The 18,054-nt window shown below is 33.8% G+C and overlaps 2 protein-coding genes across 3 annotated transcripts in view; one reads left to right on the top strand and one right to left on the bottom strand.

The window, feature by feature from the left end:
- Positions 1–1,807: 1,807 nt before the first annotated feature.
- Positions 1,808–11,897, bottom strand: LOC146539704 (alpha-(1,3)-fucosyltransferase C-like). 2 transcript variants are annotated; one of them, XM_085208129.1, is made up of 2 exons: positions 10,856–11,897; positions 1,808–2,998 (listed from the first exon to the last, which is right to left on the bottom strand). In XM_085208129.1, the coding sequence occupies exons 1-2, from the start codon at positions 11,764–11,766 to the stop codon at positions 2,728–2,730; spliced, it is 1,182 nt and encodes a 393-aa protein (XP_085064255.1). In that variant the 5' UTR covers positions 11,767–11,897; the 3' UTR covers positions 1,808–2,727. The 2 variants fall into 2 exon arrangements, with proteins under 2 accessions (XP_085064255.1, XP_085064256.1); XM_085208130.1 differs by lacking the exon at positions 10,856–11,897 and adding an exon at positions 5,254–6,376.
- A 5,759-nt stretch (positions 11,898–17,656) lies between these two features.
- Positions 17,657–18,054, top strand: part of LOC146539698 (adipokinetic hormone/corazonin-related peptide receptor variant I-like) — a 90,924-nt gene continuing 90,526 nt past the window's right edge. Inside the window, exon 1 of the mRNA XM_085185199.1 lies at positions 17,657–17,953. Within this exon, the coding sequence (XP_085041325.1) occupies positions 17,657–17,953 (297 nt within the window). The remainder of the gene's footprint in view (positions 17,954–18,054) is intronic.

Here is an 18,054-nt window from a genome sequence, read left to right as displayed (position 1 = left end):
CGGAACGCTTTCCGTAGAATAATTTCTGTAGGTATGTATGCTTAGATCTTTAAAATTAAGCAATGGATTTTGTTGCGGTTTTTTTAATACATCGAGTGATTCAATAGGAAGGTTTATAAGTATAATAACATCCGATATATGTAGAGAAATACTGTTATTTTTGAGGTTTCTAATCTGATGTCATAAATAATTACATTTAACGTAAATCGTAAGTGCTTTGCATTATCTATATATATAAAATCGAAAGGTCACTCACTCATCACGAAATCTCAGAAACTACAAGTGTTAGGAATCTCAAATTTTGCATTGGAGCTACTTATAGGTCGTAGGTGCTCGCTAAGTAGGTGGGAATTTGCAATATTCGACTTTTAAGGGGTTGTTTTTGGGGTCGAAAGTTTGTATGAAACTTCGTTACTACAAATGCTAGGATTCTCAAATTTTGCATAGACGTCACTAGGACGTAGTCATGGAGACAGTAATTAATAATAACATAGTTCACGCGGGTGTAACCGCGAGCGGGCCGCTAGTACATTATATATGTATATATAATGTAATAATATTCGAAAGATCGAAAGATATTGCTTCCAAAATTCTTCTTTAGCTTCATCCAGTACACATAGCAGGATAGGCAGGGGCTTCCAAATATTACATATTTCATTAACTTGAGTGGGAATCGAACCCACAGCCTGTTGCCTTTACAGTCAGACATATTACATAATTTTATTTCAAGTAATTTACAATCAAATCACTTATTTGTAAGCCTCAAATGTACTAACAGATTGGCACTAAGCATTTCATGAATTTAAATTACATGATAAAGGAATCTATTAATTACTTAAAAATTTAAACATATATAGGTATGTATTATATATGACAAAATTTAAATGTAAGTATCATTTTTAATGTTCTTGTTAATTTAACTAAATGTATTTTTCGAAACATATCCTAATATAATATTTTAGATACAAGAAATTAGTGAAAAGTGGGGAATGGAAGTGTGAATATCGAATGGATTGTCTAAATGCAGTCTACGTTTCCAGGTTTTTTTATTTACTCTGTTATGTACGGGAATAATTATATTAATTATTAATAATAAGTATTTAGACACGAGTGGCACAGCTGCACAGTATCTGACTGTAAGCACGACGGTATGGGTTCCATCTCCCCTCGAGTATTGATTAAGTTATGAATACTACACTACTACTGTAATACGTACGAAGAAAGAATGAAATAAATAATTTACATTCTAATTATATACTTATTAGTAAATACTACTCAAAGACATGCAATAAATAATCTATCTCTTCATAAATTCGCTTTAAATTAGCTTCAAGCTTCTCTCATTCACTTCTATGCTTTTAGCGAGACCGTTTTCATTTTGAAAACAGAGATAAAGATTTTAAATGAAAACGGAAATATGAATGAAAAGAGCATAAAGCTATTTTTGATATTTGCAAAAATATTCCCTAAATAATATATTTTAAGCGGCGTTTCGATGACCTATAATAAATTCGCTATGGTGGAAGTAACCCATTGTCGAGACACTCCCTTCTCCTTCCACGTTTTGTTTTTCCAGACAGAGAAATGAAAATGATTTATTTGCGAGTGTGAATAAAACAACTATTATGTTAATTGTGAGAACCCAACAGGTGAACTTCTGTTAGATATCTTAAAACTGAGCCAAGATGGCGTTGCTCCCATATATTATTACTAGTAGAGGGAGTATAATAGGTCGCCTCGGGAATGAGATGTAAATAAAAAAATGTTAATTTATTACTAATATGAAGAGAAAATAAAACAAAAATAATGTTTTAATATATAAAAAAAGATATAATTACATAATATTTATTTACATTATAAAAATCTTTGTTTACACCTATCTAGTAACATTTGATTTGTAAATGAGCTATAGCCCGCTGACAATAATATAATATGGCATCATTGAGCTGGTCTGATGATGGAGCCATTACCTGAATGGTGGAACGCGTCAGGGGTTACTAATAAACCATTCAATTTTTTTTTCGTATAACTTAGCTATAGCTCCGAGTACATTCAGAAGTACATTGGTGTAGAAAAGCATGTTTTTTTGTTTTGATGATACCTTACAAGGAAAAACAGGTCTCCTAATAAGATCACATTGTTGTCCGTCCGTATGTCTGTATGTCTATTCGAGTCGATCGAGTTGGAATTCAAACCATATACTCAGATCTATGGCCCCATGATTTCGTTAAAAAATGTAGAAAACATTTACTTTAAGAAAGATATGACCTATATCGCGAAAACCCCATATTTCGACACTATAGTGTCGAAATAAGGAAATCAAAATTTATAGGGTGTAGAGTTGATCTAGAATTATGAGATTTGGCAGCTAGCATCTACAGGTTAGAGTTGATCTAGAATTATGAAATTTGGCAGCCAGCATCTACAGGTAGTACTACTTCTGGTTATTACAAAGGAAAAAAAGAAAAAATCGAGAATTGTGTACATACTGTACTTATTATAGCCTTATTGTTATATATTGGACTTTTCTTTACACAGTTACCACTATCAATCTTGCTCACGGCCACAATAATGATATAACTTCACACATTGCTTTTAAAAACTGGAGTCTTGACACACCACCACCATGCCAAGATAATATGACAAAAAAAAATACAGTCGAATTGATAACCTCCTTTTCTTACAGAAGTCGGTTAAAAAAAAATTTTAAAGGACACGCGAAAACAATTACGAGCAGTTGTTTTTATACCTAGCACCGTTCCACCAGGTTCTAAAATCCCGCCACACCGTCACTTCCTTCATTTTCGTTTCATTATTCATCATTTCACACAACTTGCAAATGTCTTCTGTCGACGAGGTCTCTTTGTATTTATAATGGTTCCTCCAACGGAAAAAGTCATAGTATAAGCTTCTGTTGCCAATTATTTCGCTTATTAGTTTCGCTAGCTTCTTTGGACCGAGCGCCCTCCCGTCTAAATAACTCCCTGGGGGTAAAAATCTGGAAAAGAAGAAATATTTTAAAATAATACATTTTAAATTTATATTATTGTTATATTAAAACAATACATTTTAATATAGGTACATATGTTAAAAAATCTAGTGATGTACCGGCACAGCGCTAGACTGTAAACACGATTGTGGGTTCGATTCCCACTGGCCGGAGTGAAATATTGTGCTAACAAGGGAAAGGATGGTGTTTAGTACTACACTACTTCTTGTTTTTGAAAAATATTCTTAAATTAAAAGCATACGAAGCATAACCGCGCGTATCTTTTGATTGCGTCGACTTAGATATTAGATATATAGACTTAGAAAAGAAAAAGATATATTTAAGATTAAATTCTTGAACAAAATGATCTTGATAGACGGACAACTAAATTAATTATTAATTATTAAAAGATATATATTTCTTTGGTACCATATACGAACGTGTTTTTCCGAATTTCATATATTTCTGACAATAGAAACATGTAAACATGATGCAATATGAAAACGTACAATGTCAGAAAAATGATGATATATTTTTTGAAAAGATTTTTTTCTTTTCTTACAAAAGATCAGTTAATATTGTCTACCATGTTGTGTTCTTTGTATCGAGTATCTATGTATCTATTGCCCCCGTGGGCATTTCGTAAGACGGCGTCGGCGTATAAACGACTAGGTTTGTGCGGCTTTCTCCGCGTGGTTTTCAATTTTCCCATGATATATAGTTTCACGGCAATAACTACATTATAATCTCAAAATCAATAAACAAATTATTATTTTCCTTCAAAGTTGACTAAGGATCCATCTGCAAATATTTAAGATTTTAGGTTCAACGATTTGGGCTGCGCATTGATATCTGGATATGTCAAACACTTTGTATATATTATTACATTTTTATTACAATCGTACGTATATAGAAGATAGCTTACAATTTTCATCAATACGTTTTAATATAAATATTTTGGTTCAATCATGGTGCAATTTGGGGAAAGCTTATTGGCTATAATGTTTCTGTTTAAAGATACTACAGTATCTATTTAAAAATTTATTATGTATATTCCATAGTCCTGAGAGAAATCGTTCTAACCTACCGTACCTGTACCGTAATAAATTGGAGAAAATTAATAATAATTAGGTAAATAAAAATATTTAAAATTAATCATATAATGACAAAAACAATTTAAATATAAGAATGGCTAAATATACAACTATCATGGATTCAGTTAAAAATTCAGTCATTTACACTACAATGGCGTTAACGGATGATAACGTCGGCATTCATCAAATAGATAAGCATTAATGAATAGCATTGTAAATTAAAATACTTCATTAGAAATGGATAGGAATAAAACAAAATATTTCCTGTATGTCCCGCATCTCAGCAATTTAGTCAAAATAAACCTAGTGTTGACTACGCCTTACACACTAATACCTTTAGTGACTAATGTCTACATCTTTCACCGTGTTCTCACTAACTGATATTACATTAAAAAAAATCATTAAAGTATTGTAAAAATATATGTTGATAATGATATGAAAGTTTAAATCGATTTCTATGTAAAGTGTTATGTTTTTATTTGTAGATAACAAGTAGTGATAGGTTCTGATAAATCAGTCTATTTGTATATTTATAAAAACCAATAAAACGTTAATTGAAGTTTTATGTTTATTATGTTTTTTATCGTACATTTTCAGCATTGAAAAAGTCTTGAGGGACACCACTCTATTTTTCACTGTTTTAATAAAACGCCGACGCAAAAACAGTTTGACTGATCTCTTTTTTTTGACGCCAATCACGGTGCGGAGCCACAAGCGTGCGACTGTAAAGGCGACAGGTCAGGGGTTCGACTCCCACTCTAGGATAAAATATGGTAACGAGGTATTGGTAACGAGGCAGACATACAATGCCTTCACAATTCGGTGGAAAGTGGAGGGCTAGTGGTTTTACATGGGGTCGTGGCGGTGATCACTTACCATCAGGTGACCCGTACGCTCGTTTGTCATTTTCCATAAACTAAAAAGACTAGGGTTCCAGGTTCCCTCTACCTACCCTGCTATGTGCAGGATACTGGGTGAAGGTAAACTTTCAATTGATGTATTATTTAATATTTATGTAAATACTTCACCAAGGAATATTAAAGGCCTTCCACAACGTCGACGGGACGTCTAAAATTATGTCATGTCAGAGTTATTTAAATTTTTCTTAATTTTTAGGTATTTATTTAAGTAAATTAGTAAATGTGCCTCTAAAATTAGTTTAACTATTACCTGGAGTAGTTGGCAGATCCATATACAATTGGTACAGCGTAATTATTCAAAGCAAGCAATAGTTTCTCCGTCACATAATCTTCAGAGAAAGAGTTCTCCAAGGCGAAGTAAAAATAATAATTCTTTTGAATGATATCAAAACACTTATAAGCTTTAGTTTTGGGACAAGTGAAAGTGCCACAGTATCCAAATACATCCACCGTCCAACCGTACACTTCTAACTCTTTTTGGATTTTCTTCACGAAGATTTCTCTTTTACTTTTAGTGACACAGTGTGATACAAACCAAGCAGCAGCCTTGGACTTGGTCGATAGTTTGGTCTTTATATCTTCACTGATCGGCCCCAAGTCACGGGGCCATTTCATATCCATCTTCGGTCCAACTATATTACCATCTAAATCGTAAATAGTGATGTACCCCCATCGGAAATCGGAATCGATTTTGTACGTCCAAGTCCAATTGAAGTAGCTATCGTATATACTGTCGCATATTGGAAAGTTGTCGGCGGATTCCATAGCGCCGAATATATACTTCTGTTCTGGTGATCTTCTTTTAGGGAGTTGCTCGTGAGTCAAGTTTAAAAACTCGCGCCCGTTGAAGACAACAGCATCGAATTGGCTCTCGTCGAGATATCGTGTATCATTGGTCACGAAGCAGTTCGTGTATTTACACTTGTTTCGCACAAACGCCGAGTTCCCTATTCTCATGAAATTAAAGGGAGCCCGCGTGCTATTTGTCCATTGCAATATATATTTTTTATCTTTCTGTTTCATATATGAAAAGCTTTTTATACTATGATTTCTGTATTCGGTGAAGTTATACGTTAAAAGTAAATAAAGAACAAACACAAATACCACTAAAACCAGAAATCGATAGAAATTAGTTGAAATTTTAAATATTCTATACAACATTTTATCTACAAAGTAACATTACGACTGTTTTACACGTTAAGCCACTCTAAATTTTACTCCTTATCTATTATAGTGATTCGCCCGCGGCTTCGCCTGCGTAAACTAGACGATTTATTTAAATGTAATAATTATAGTGGAATACTATACGCTTTCCACCTCTAAGTACTACTACAGTACCCATCTGGTACAGCGTATGCAATACAGAGAAACAATAATATATTCTTTACATCATCACATTTAACTCGTCTATAATTTGGTTTTATTTAAATACTAGCGGACGCGCGCAGCTTCGCTTGCCTATTTAAGGGTGAATTCTAATAATCCATGAAACATGTGTTCAATGAAATATTTTTAAGTCTAAATTTCAAATTTTATAAAAATGGGTGCGATTTAAAGATTTTTCCATACAAACTTTCAACCCCTTATTTGCACCCTTAGGGGGTGAATTCTAGAAAACCATGAAACATGTGTTTAATTATATACGTTTAAGAGTCTGAATTTCAAATTTTATGAAAATTGGTGACGATTTAAAAAAAAACCTATACAAACTTTCAACCCCTTATTTGCACCCTTATGGAAAGAATTCTAGATAATCATGAAACACGTGTTCAATTAAATACTTTTAAGAGTCTGAATTTCAAATTTTATAAGAATCGGTGCCGATTTAAATTTTTCTCCATACTAACTTTCAACCCCTATTTCGCCCCTTTAGGGTTAAAATTGTCCAAAATGCCTTCTTAGTGGATGTCCAGATTACGAAAGTAAACATCTGTCCAAATTTCACGTATCTACCATCAGCGGTTACGGCTGTGCGTGCGTCTTACCTCAGTCAGTGAGGACAAGTCCTTTTATATACTCGTATATAGATTACCAAAAAGTTCATTACAATCTCTAGTCTATTTGTAAAGATCACCAAACAATACATGCACTACAGCTGGAATGGGACTCATAACCGTTGCAATTACAGTCAGACAGACGGTGGGCCTCTAAGAATAATTTTATAAAAATTAAATTAAATCAGATTCACGCTGTATCCCACACATTGCAGGGTAGGAAACCTAGTGTTAAAACACTCCGTTCCCCACTTTCTGTTGAATTCTGGAGGCATTACGTGTCGAGTGGCAGAACTCAACGCCGCGCTTTTTCGACACCAGAGCGAAGAAATGGAAATATAAACGTAAATAAATATTTGACATCCTCAAGTGGCGATCAAACCCACAACCGTCGCGTTACAGTCACACTCTTGTGCCGCTGCGCCGCGACGGCTTCATAATTTTATAATTATTTTTAATATATATACTTTTGATGAGTGATCGTAACTCTCGCTCGACCTTATTTGAAAGGTTGCAAACAATATTTGGTTTCACAGGTTTCGGATAACATATTGGATATCTAGTAGACGAAGTGGCGTTTCAGGTATCAGTCCATTCAACTACCTTCGTTTACATATTCCTTTCTCTATAAATAGTCTGTCAACTCAAACACCGCTACCTTAAACTCCTAAACATTTGCTTATCGAAATTTTTCTCTTATACAAATATAATTCATAGAACTTTTACGAACTTTATGCTTATACTGAAGACTGCTAAATAAAAAATCAGCTTCACGCTGTAAATATCTATAACGCCTGACATTTAAATAAGAGCAATAACATATGTGTAATATTTAACAGGCGTTGAGAATAAACACCAGCTGTCAACTATTTTGTTTAAATGTTTAAATTACAGTCTTTATGAAGTACTAGCGGCCCGTCTCCATGTGTACCTACGTCCTATAAGTGACGTCCATGCAAAATTTGAGACTCCTAGCATTTGTAGTAACGAAGTTTTATACAAACTCACAACCCCAAAAACAACCCCTTACAAGTTGAATATTGCAAATTCCCGATGCCCCTTAGCGAGCACCTACGTCCAATAAATAATAACTAAGCACTTGCAAATTTCGTGATGAGTTTAATAGGTTTGTGTAAAATGGTTTTTGAGTTACAAGGGGGGTCAATGAACTTGGCTTAACGCTCTACCGCGCGTCTGTACTCGTCTGAACTCATGTCACTCTGAGATTTACACCATTTAACTAGACTGTTAAGACAAATCAGTTTTATTAACACCTATTCTTTATCTTAATCTATAAATGTTTTACGTATTTAGTTTAAGTTATTTGAAAGTAATTAAAAATATATATAAAAAAGATTAACTTTTATCATTAACCACGCTCATAGTCGTTAAATATCAATTAATTAACATTAAACTAGAAAATACATTAGTAACTATTAGATATATTTGTACCAGTTTTATATTACTTAAATGATAATTGAGTGTGTATTGATAACAATTTCTCAATGTACACATATAGGTAAGTATCAATAACATTTACAATATCATAATATAATTATATAAATATTTGCAATGAACTCCAGAGTTTTCTATTTTGTTTCTGTCAAGCCTTTTATGAAAAGATTGTTACTAATAGTTATTATTAGACAATTTTCATATGTTTACATTTTGAATCTTCGTAAAGTCAAAATACTCTTCTTAACCTAAAACGAAGAATGTCTAAGCCTATAAAAGCATAATTGATCGACGAACTAACTCACTGATCCTGAATGCATTGATCAATTAAACTAAAACAGTCTTACCATTTTTCCCGCAACCTGGATAGGCTGAGTCAATCTAGTATCAAGATACCCTGTTCTCCACCTTCCGTTTAGTATGCTTTCTTTTTTGTTTTTTTTTTCTATCTTCACGCTGTATCCCGCACATAAAAAAGTAGGCAGAGGGAACCTGATCTAGTATTAAAACACTCTGTTACCCACTTTCCGCTGAATTCTGGAGATATTGTGTGTTGAGATAATCGGACTCAATCGTAGCATCTCGAAAACTGGGTATTACATGAGCATCTGAGTGTTTTAACACTGCGTTCCCCTTGCCTATCCTAGTATACGAAAAAAGTATATAAAAAAAGGGAAAAGCGATCACTTATTAAATACATACATTACATTTTTGGGTGGACGATAAGGCATTAATCTATATCTTATCTTAGGATATATCCAGATAATATTACTAGGTCATAAAAAAATCTTTATCAGGTACAATTTTACTATTAAAGTATAAAGTGGTAGGTAAAATTAAATATTGAAAAAATATAAATCCTGTTAAGCTTCAGCTTCACTCTGTATCCCGCATGTCACAGGAGGCAGATGGAGCCTGGTGTTAAAACACTCTGCTCCCTAGATGCTTTGCTTTGACACCAGAGCAAAGAAATTAATGTATTAATTAAATATTACATTTCCTGGAATGGAAATCAAACCTACAACCTATCTCGTTTACACTCACACGGTGGCCTACTGCCACCCCCTCGACTGGCTTCAAAAATAAAATAAAAGACAACAAACTTAACAAAAAAAAAAAAGATAGATAGGCCATTTTTATTATGTGCTTGTCTTATTGATTTATAGATATCGTAATATGAGAACTCTTATATGTACATACGTAATTTGTATTTAAATAATAAGTAGCTTAGTATCAGTCACGATTAACGCCCTCTGCACGTTTAATAGTAGAACAAATGAAATCGTGATTCCTACTCGTACGGGTAATATTATAGACAAATAGTAAAGAAACAATGGAACAATTAATGACGTGGACGTCATTGATTGTGAACGACAATGACTGATGAATGACGACAACGACAAGCAGCGACGGAAGGTCAAATCAGCCGGTGAGAAGAATATCATCGTCATCGATTGTGTTTTAATTGCTTATCCCCCACGCACATGGTGATGAAGAGCCGGAGACATATAAGCCGAAGGAAATGGGAAAGATAAAATTACACATTGTTACGTTTTGAAGGTGGAAGAAAGCGACGACGAGGTCAAATCGACTTGTCAAAGACAGCGATTATCTTTGTCGAGCTTCCTCACACATCTTACTATTACATTCCAGAGATCAGCTAGACCCTAACCGGGTGCTGCTAGCAACGGCGTATATATCTTCTTTAGTTTTGAAGATTTCCACACCTTATGTAGAATCATAAGGGTCCAACTAAAATATAAAATGCCGCCTCAAAAAAAGTTATCAAGCGTCATAAGAACTTTTCTTTCAGCTTCATGCTGTATTCCGCAGTAGGCAGAGAGAACATAGTGTTAACCACACCGTTCCCCCTTTTCCGTCGAATTTTGGAGGGATTAAGTGTTAAGTGGCGGAAATCAACGTCGGGTTTTGGCTCGAAACCAGAGCGAAAAAATTAAAATATTAAATATTTTATTTTCGTGAGAGGTGATCAAACCCACAACCTGTCGCACGACGCGTTTGTGCTCTCATGCCACGACTGGGCCTTGGAGACTCCATAATATTTCTTAATCATATCATTTATTTACTAAAAAAACAATAGAATTTATAGCGAAATTATATATTATATAGTTTTATTATATTTTTTACATTTTGCTTATTTTTTGTATATATTAGTGTGTTTATACTCTATATGTATTTTAGTGATAATGCATTATTGGTCATAATTATATATGTATAAATATTAAAATAGAAAGTATATCATTCTATCTCTACAGTGTTATTTCAAATCGATGCTAAATTCTCGTATGCTTCGATTTGCTATGAGCGGGATATATTGTCAAGCAAAAAAATATATACTATCTCCTAAAATGAAATATGGCGAAAAATAAATAATCCAGTTACCTTGAATAGTTGGCTGCCCCATAGACAACGGGAACAGCATAGTTATTTAACGCTGTAAGAAGTTTCTCCGTCACATAATCTTCAGCGAAGGAATTCTCCAAAGAGAAATAAAAGAAATAGTCTTGCTCGATCAGTTCAAAGCAATCACTTTTTTGTGATCTTGGACAGCTGTACGTTCCACATGAGCCATATATATCTACAGTCCAACCATAAGGACGTAATTCTTTCTGTACTTCACTCACAAAGACCTCTCGCTCGCTGTTAGTATGGCAATGAGACACAAACCACGCTGCTGCCTTCTTTTTACTGGACAACTTATCCTTCAAATCTTGGTTAATAGGCCTTAATTTCGGCCACTTCATATCTACCGCTGGTCCCACCACATTGTCTTCCAAATCATAAATCGTAATATAACCCCATCGAAAATCAGAATCAAGTTTATATGTCCAAGTCCAATTGAAGAGTCCATCTAACATGCCATAGCAAGCGGGGAAATTATCTGGTGATTCCATAGCACCGAATATATATTTCTGCTTAGGTGACCTAGACTGAGGCATCATGAACGGCCACAGGTGTATGACGTCGCGGCCATTGAACGCGATCGCGTCAAAATCTGTCACATTCGCGAAATATTCGCTATCGTCGGTGACATGACAGTTTGTGTACTTACAATTGTTTATTGTAAACGCAGAATTGCTTTCTCCCATGAAATCGAAAGGAGCACTGTATCGTCTAGTCCATTGCAATATATATTTGATATCGGGCCGTTTCACATAAGACAACGGCTGTCCAGTACTTAATTTATATATTTTCATATAATTCATGTAAAGGAACCACACTGATAATAAAAATATAAAAAAAAATTTCACTGGCGTAATTCTAAAAAATCGACGAAATACTCTGGGCAGCATTTTATAACACCCATATTTTTTTATTATGCCGTTTATTTGGTTATTTATTTGTGGACATTATCTACGCGCACCTGTTACACGAGTGCACTACTATATGTGCGAGTAGTACCTATATTTTTGGTCTGCGCCTATCGTTATCAATGAATAAGCTGCACATATAAACATGTGTTTAGAATTTCTATACAATAGACAGTTCCGTAACGTGCGGTTCCTTCAACTACACGTTCGGTTCTATTGAATTTATAACAGCAAATCGATACTCTACCTTAGATCTATTAACATAGTGGTCAAATTGACAATCATCAATAGTCATTAATAAAAACAAAGCGCTAGAATTTATCAAAAGATATGCAATTATTGGTTTTAGATTATGAATTGACGTATGTACTAATAATATAAAGAGATTGTTTGGTCAAACACGCTATTAACATTAAAAACTACGGACCCGAATTGAAAAAATATTTTGGTATTAGATAGTCCATTTATTGAGAACGACATAATATTGAAAAAAATACACAGCTCTCACGTTTTTCTATTTGAATTATGATATCCCCATGATATATAAATACTTATCAAGGTATTTAATCTTTATATCTATTTTCGTTTTCTTTATCAATTTTAAATTGATGTATGATACAAAATAAAACTTAAATAAAAATAGCACATCATGCATGGAGCTATTTATTGGCGCGAAAATAAGAAAACAATAAGTAATCATATAAAAATTACAGATTCGTAATTCAAAAGTAATATTATATATATATATATATATATATATATATATATATATATATATATATATATATATATATATATATATATATATATATAATGCCGTAACGAGTAGGACGTGCGCGGCGGGGAGCGCAGAAGGGTCTGGGCGTGAGCCCGCGTGGAGCCTCTGTCGGTGCAGATCTTGGTGGTAGTAACAAATACTTCAGCGAGGCCCTGGAGGACTGACGTGGAGAAGGTTTTCGCGTGAACAGTAGTTGCTCGCGAGTCAGTCGATCCTAAGCTCAAAGACAGATCTTATGTCGATGTGGCGTGTTTATTCTTTTATATTTTACTATATGAAATTGAAAATTAACGCCCTTTGAGTGAAAGGGAATCCGGTTCCTATTCCGGAACCCGGCAGCGAAACCGTTTCATTAATCGTTCCCTCGTTTTTGAGCGAGTGTTCGACGGTATAGTGGTATATATAACTGACGGTATAACGGTATAGTGTATATATATATATATTAACAAAAACACGACATTTTATTGAAAACTGTTGCAGGTATGTTTCAATCTTAAACTGTAATTCACAGAAGGGTTACTCATGATTACATTACAGAAGAAGATTTTTTTTCCGATATTTTTTAAAATCAATATATATGAAAAATACATGACACAGATTTTTTTTCATATTTTTCTCATAACTGTCATGACTTCACTATCACCTTCGACTTCGTCTATCACCAGTTTTCGTTTTATCATTGACTCCTGGGACACCTGTATAATTTTTTATTAATGGCATTTTATTAATGGTAGCATTATTTACGCCTAGATTATAAAGGGATTCAATCCATAATTTGATTAAAAAGATATGAGTTATTTTCTGAATGCTAGACAAGAATGCTTTACATTGTTAATTTAAAAAAAAAAGTCCTAACATAATAACATCTTTCAGTAGTCGGTTAAAAATTCACGAAATATTTTTAACGTAATAAATTAGAGATTGAGATAGTTATTTGATCGTGGAATTTTCATTTAGTCAATATATTTTTTATATAAAAAGTATATAAATGATTACTCATAAAGTGCCAAACATTTAAAATTGTTCACACTGAAGAGAAGTTAAGAAGTGAGGAATATATTTTTTTTTATATATAGCCTATTCAGGCTTGCGTTTGACCGCATCAAGACTGGTGAGCGTTGATGCGATCTACGGTGGTGCACGAGTAAAAATATCTTAAACTTTGTATTTAAAAACTATTTTATTAAAGTAAAATACAATTATTATTAAAACTAGTTCTTAACTATAAGAGTGCTGGTAGTGGAATCGCCTTATCCCTAAGGTTGGTCGGCTTTAATACAAATTCGGGTGTCCCCACCCCTGTGGCTCGTTTCCCACGATGCTTTGTTTCTCATGGAGTTATTATATGAAATTCCCTGGAAGTCGGAAATCAGCGAGCCTATTGTCATCGACATCCAAATGTTCATGTGCCCCAACATGTGCAGCAGGGTTCTCGTAATGCTTTTAAAAGACTTTCTCTCAGAGTCATAAATCTACCATAGGCCCACATGCCGTCGAGCTCTTGTTTTATATTTATTATCTTTTATTTAAACCATTTGTTACAACAATGCTAGACTAGGTTGACTCACGCTTGCTTAGCAGATACCTATTCACTCTGGTTTTGAAGACCGTCATATTGTATGTCTTAGGAAATACAGATGCCGGCAATGAGGTCCAATCTCTCGCAGTGCGGATGAATAATGTAGCCTCAAAGCGTTTCGTTCGTACGGTAGGTATTTCTACCAAATTAACGGTTAATTAAGATTTGTATTAAATGCAGCTGAAATTCATAACTAATCTTCTAAAGTAAAAGTAAATGTAAAATTGAAATCTTTACAATTCTACAAAATATATACTGGTAGGTACAAATACCACACTTCGCAACTTCGATGTAGCAGCTTTACCCTAACCACCTACTTATAAACTGCTGAGTGAAGTTTCTTGTTTATATACAAGTACAAACTTAAAATATCTTTCACCGTAACTTCTAAACTCGTATTGGGGCTCATTAATACGTATTTCTTGTAATTTCACAAAATATTCGTATATAATTTAACGTATTATTGGTAGTAAGAATTTATGTTTTTTTCTACAATTTCCATTTTAACGCGTTTAATGGTGGAATCCAACACAAAAATTGTAACTAGCGCCAACGGAAAACGATTTCCGTTGGACTAGTCTACTAGGACTAGTTAACATATATATCAATTATTAAAATATTACTAATACAAATAGAGCCGGACGTTACTCACTAATATTTCTAATTATGCCTACTAACTTCATATAATTATCAAAAATAAATTAAAAAATAGAAAATCTGCTTCACGCTGTCTCCCGCACACAGCAGGGTAGGGAACCTGGGAACGTGGTAGTGTCTTAACGGCAAAATGTTACCATTAAAAACTTCCTTTCCCCATTTTCCGCCGAATTTCCGAGGCATTGCGTATTTTATGGCGAAATTCAATGCCTCATAGTCTAACATTTAGTTGGAAAATTACTTTGTTACGTAACTTTCAAAGTATTCATTTTAAAAATAACAAAAGAAAAATTATATTGTTAGAAATATAACTTCATTTCAATATGCTTTCATTTTATTGTTCAAATTTTGAATGAGCTAATGAAGCATTTGCATATGATTTTTTTTAGCTCGACGCTGTATCTCGTACATATGAGGGGTAAAGAGGGAACTTAGGAACCTAGCGTAAGACACTTCTATGTCCAACTTCCACATTCTAAGGGCAATGCGTGTGGAAAGACAAAACTGAACGCCGCCTATTGCTTCGTTACCAGAGCGACAAAATAAAGATATAAAATATTTCTTTCCTCCAGTAGGAATCGAATCCACAACCGCGCTTAATGTCATGTCTGCCGCCGTCGTAACCTTGGCCCGACGACGAATGACGGCATCTTACGTCGTATTAGATATTTTACACAAACGTAAAAAAAAGGATCTCATTTCTCTGAAAATCATATACCTACAGGTCGCTAAGTTTTCTCCAACTACCAAGATGCTGCATGAATACAGCGTGAGTGAAAATTACGAAGTTCAAAAATAAGTTCCGCTAAACTACACTTAAGCCCAATGGCTTAAATGACACGTGAAGGATTTAAGTAAAATATGCACATTATAATCTCTATCATTTTCTTACAAATTTTCCTTACAGAACTGAAACTTGGCAAATGTGTTGGAATACATATAAAAACACTTATGGTTGTTTTTTATAGAAGAGAAGCAAAGAGAGAATAAATTTAAAATGAATTGACTAACAGTATTTCTTTTAGAGGCTCATTTGTGGTAGGTATCGTACCTACAAATTACATAAATTGAATCATTTATGTCTTAACAAGTTTTTTTTTACTCTGTTATTCTGTCAGTCATCTTTAGCCTGACTGAAGTACAAAAGTGTCAACTTGACATGTCCCATACAAGCCGGGAATATGTCCGGGTTACCAAAATCCTTTAATATTACGTCGTAGCAATGTCAATATATATATCTACATTTTTGTATACAAATTGAAAATACTAGAAATTCAAAACCTTTGCTCGACTCTAACAGTAGTTATATTATGTGCTTTAGGAATTTTTCGTTGTGCTCCAATAGGATGTGAGCCTGCATACATGGAATTCTTTGAATAATATTCTTTGTAGAGTTTCTTTACTTCATTCTATTTAGTTCCGTATTTTAGAAAAATCTACTACTAAAGTACATAAAATAACTGGGATTTTTTAAAATCTTTTATTTGCTTCGGTCGTATATTTATTTTATCCCCAACGTGAACTTACAATACAAATGTAGAAAAAATCAGAAAGGAAAAATTAACAAATTTACATTTGTATTCTTTTCAAATAAAATGAACGTATACACAAACTTAACTTTTTCAACTTAAATATATATATATTTCTGAAATTGGTACGGAACCCTCAAAATACATGTTCAACTCGCACTTGACCGGTTTTTTTGTATAAATTTAAACTAACAATAATTATTCAGCAAGACATGATCTACTTATGACACCATGACGTTTGGAAATATAATATGTGGCAAATAGTAGGTTCGATATCAGCTACGGGTACGTTCTCAGAATTTCATTGATAGGCTTGACACAATTCGTTCCCGGTATAATAGGTGATATTGAGACAGCATGCAATACTCTACAGAATATACTAGGTTGAAGAAACCATACGATCTTTAGAGACGTATCTGTTGCTCAATTGTACTAGGAAATCGGTATTGACATTTTATCTGAGAACATGAGATGCCTGTGACATAGGATAGATGTGGCGGAGGGGCACAAGCATAATTTTCATGTCTTCGCTCTGGTGTCAAGGCAAAGCGCAGGGTTGAGTTCCGCCATTCAACACACAATGCTTCTAGAATTGAGCAGAAAATGGGAGTGTCTTAATACTAGGTTCCCTCTGCTTAACCTGTTGTGTGCAGGATATAGCGTAAAGCTGATTTTTTAAATATTTTTTTTTAGGTCGTGAGGTGTGAAACTTACTTGTTCTTATTGAAAGGTGTAATAACGAAATTCTATAATTAAATTTATACAAAATCAAAGCAATGATACATTTTTATATTATGTCAGCATAAAGTAAAAGTTCAACCGAAGGTTTCAAATGAGCGGAAACAAAACGAAGCAGCTTATAGCAATTAAAGGGATTCGAAACAGATAAATGTTATATACATTTATTTTATTATTCATAGTGCTAAAAACCGTAACAATTTATATAAAGACCTTGACAAAATGTTACCAGAGCAAAGTAAATAGCCTTTGAGAGGAATCAAAGTTAATGGTTCTTCTATAAAGCTTTCAGAACCTACGAGATTGTGTAGCACCGTAGACCGTAGTCAGTCGCTGTTATCAGTCGATGGCGGACGCCGCTCCAGCGCGGAGTAAAGTTCGAGCTACGAAATGCTACGAAAGCTCTACGAACTAAAGCTTTACAATTGCTAGTTTTAGTTTAGAATATAAATTTAAGATACAATTAGTGATATTTGAATGAACGAAATTTTGTGATTTCATGTGTTAAATAAAATGTTTTTACTATACAAATATTTTTATAACGTCATTATATATGTATACGTTAAGTGAAAATTTAATAAAATAGGTATAATGACGCCAAATAATTCATTTTATACTTTGGAATCGACATCGTCTCTAGACAGAAAATTCTGGGATTATTTCGACATGACCGACGAGAGGAATGTAACCAGTGAAGAAGTGGCTGAGAGGCAACAGGGTGCAGTGTTGAGTGCATACGGGGTGTTGATGGCTGTAGGGGCTATTGGCAATGTGGCTGTGCTTGTGGCTCTAGCCAATGCCAGACGCAGACGGTCTAGGGTAGATCTATTGATGACACATCTGGCTGTAGCTGATGTCTGCGTGACATGTGGAGTTATTCCTTTGGAGGTAAATTGATATTTTTTTTATACGTTTGCTAATTTTAGCTTACTTTGAAAATTATAAATTGATATTAAAACATACATATTAGGGTAGGCCAATTTTTGATG

The sequence above is a fragment of the Heliconius melpomene genome, chromosome 4 (assembly GCF_056956725.1).
Source record: "Heliconius melpomene rosina isolate 202511_hmr_F chromosome 4, ASM5695672v1, whole genome shotgun sequence".
NCBI lineage: Eukaryota > Metazoa > Arthropoda > Insecta > Lepidoptera > Nymphalidae > Heliconius > Heliconius melpomene.
The sequence above is the reverse complement of the archived record's forward strand: the minus strand, read 5'-3'. Positions and strand labels throughout refer to the sequence as shown.

Bases quoted from the DNA above. Each gene is read 5' to 3' on its own strand.
- LOC146539704 (XM_085208129.1), bottom strand. From the start codon at position 11,766: ATGCTGCCCAGAGTATTTCGTCGATTTTTTAGAATTACGCCAGTGAAA. The intron at 2,999-10,855 runs GTAACTGGATTA...CTTCTTTTCCAG, and splicing joins GGGGCAGCCAACTATTCAAG to ATTTTTACCCCCAGGGAGTT.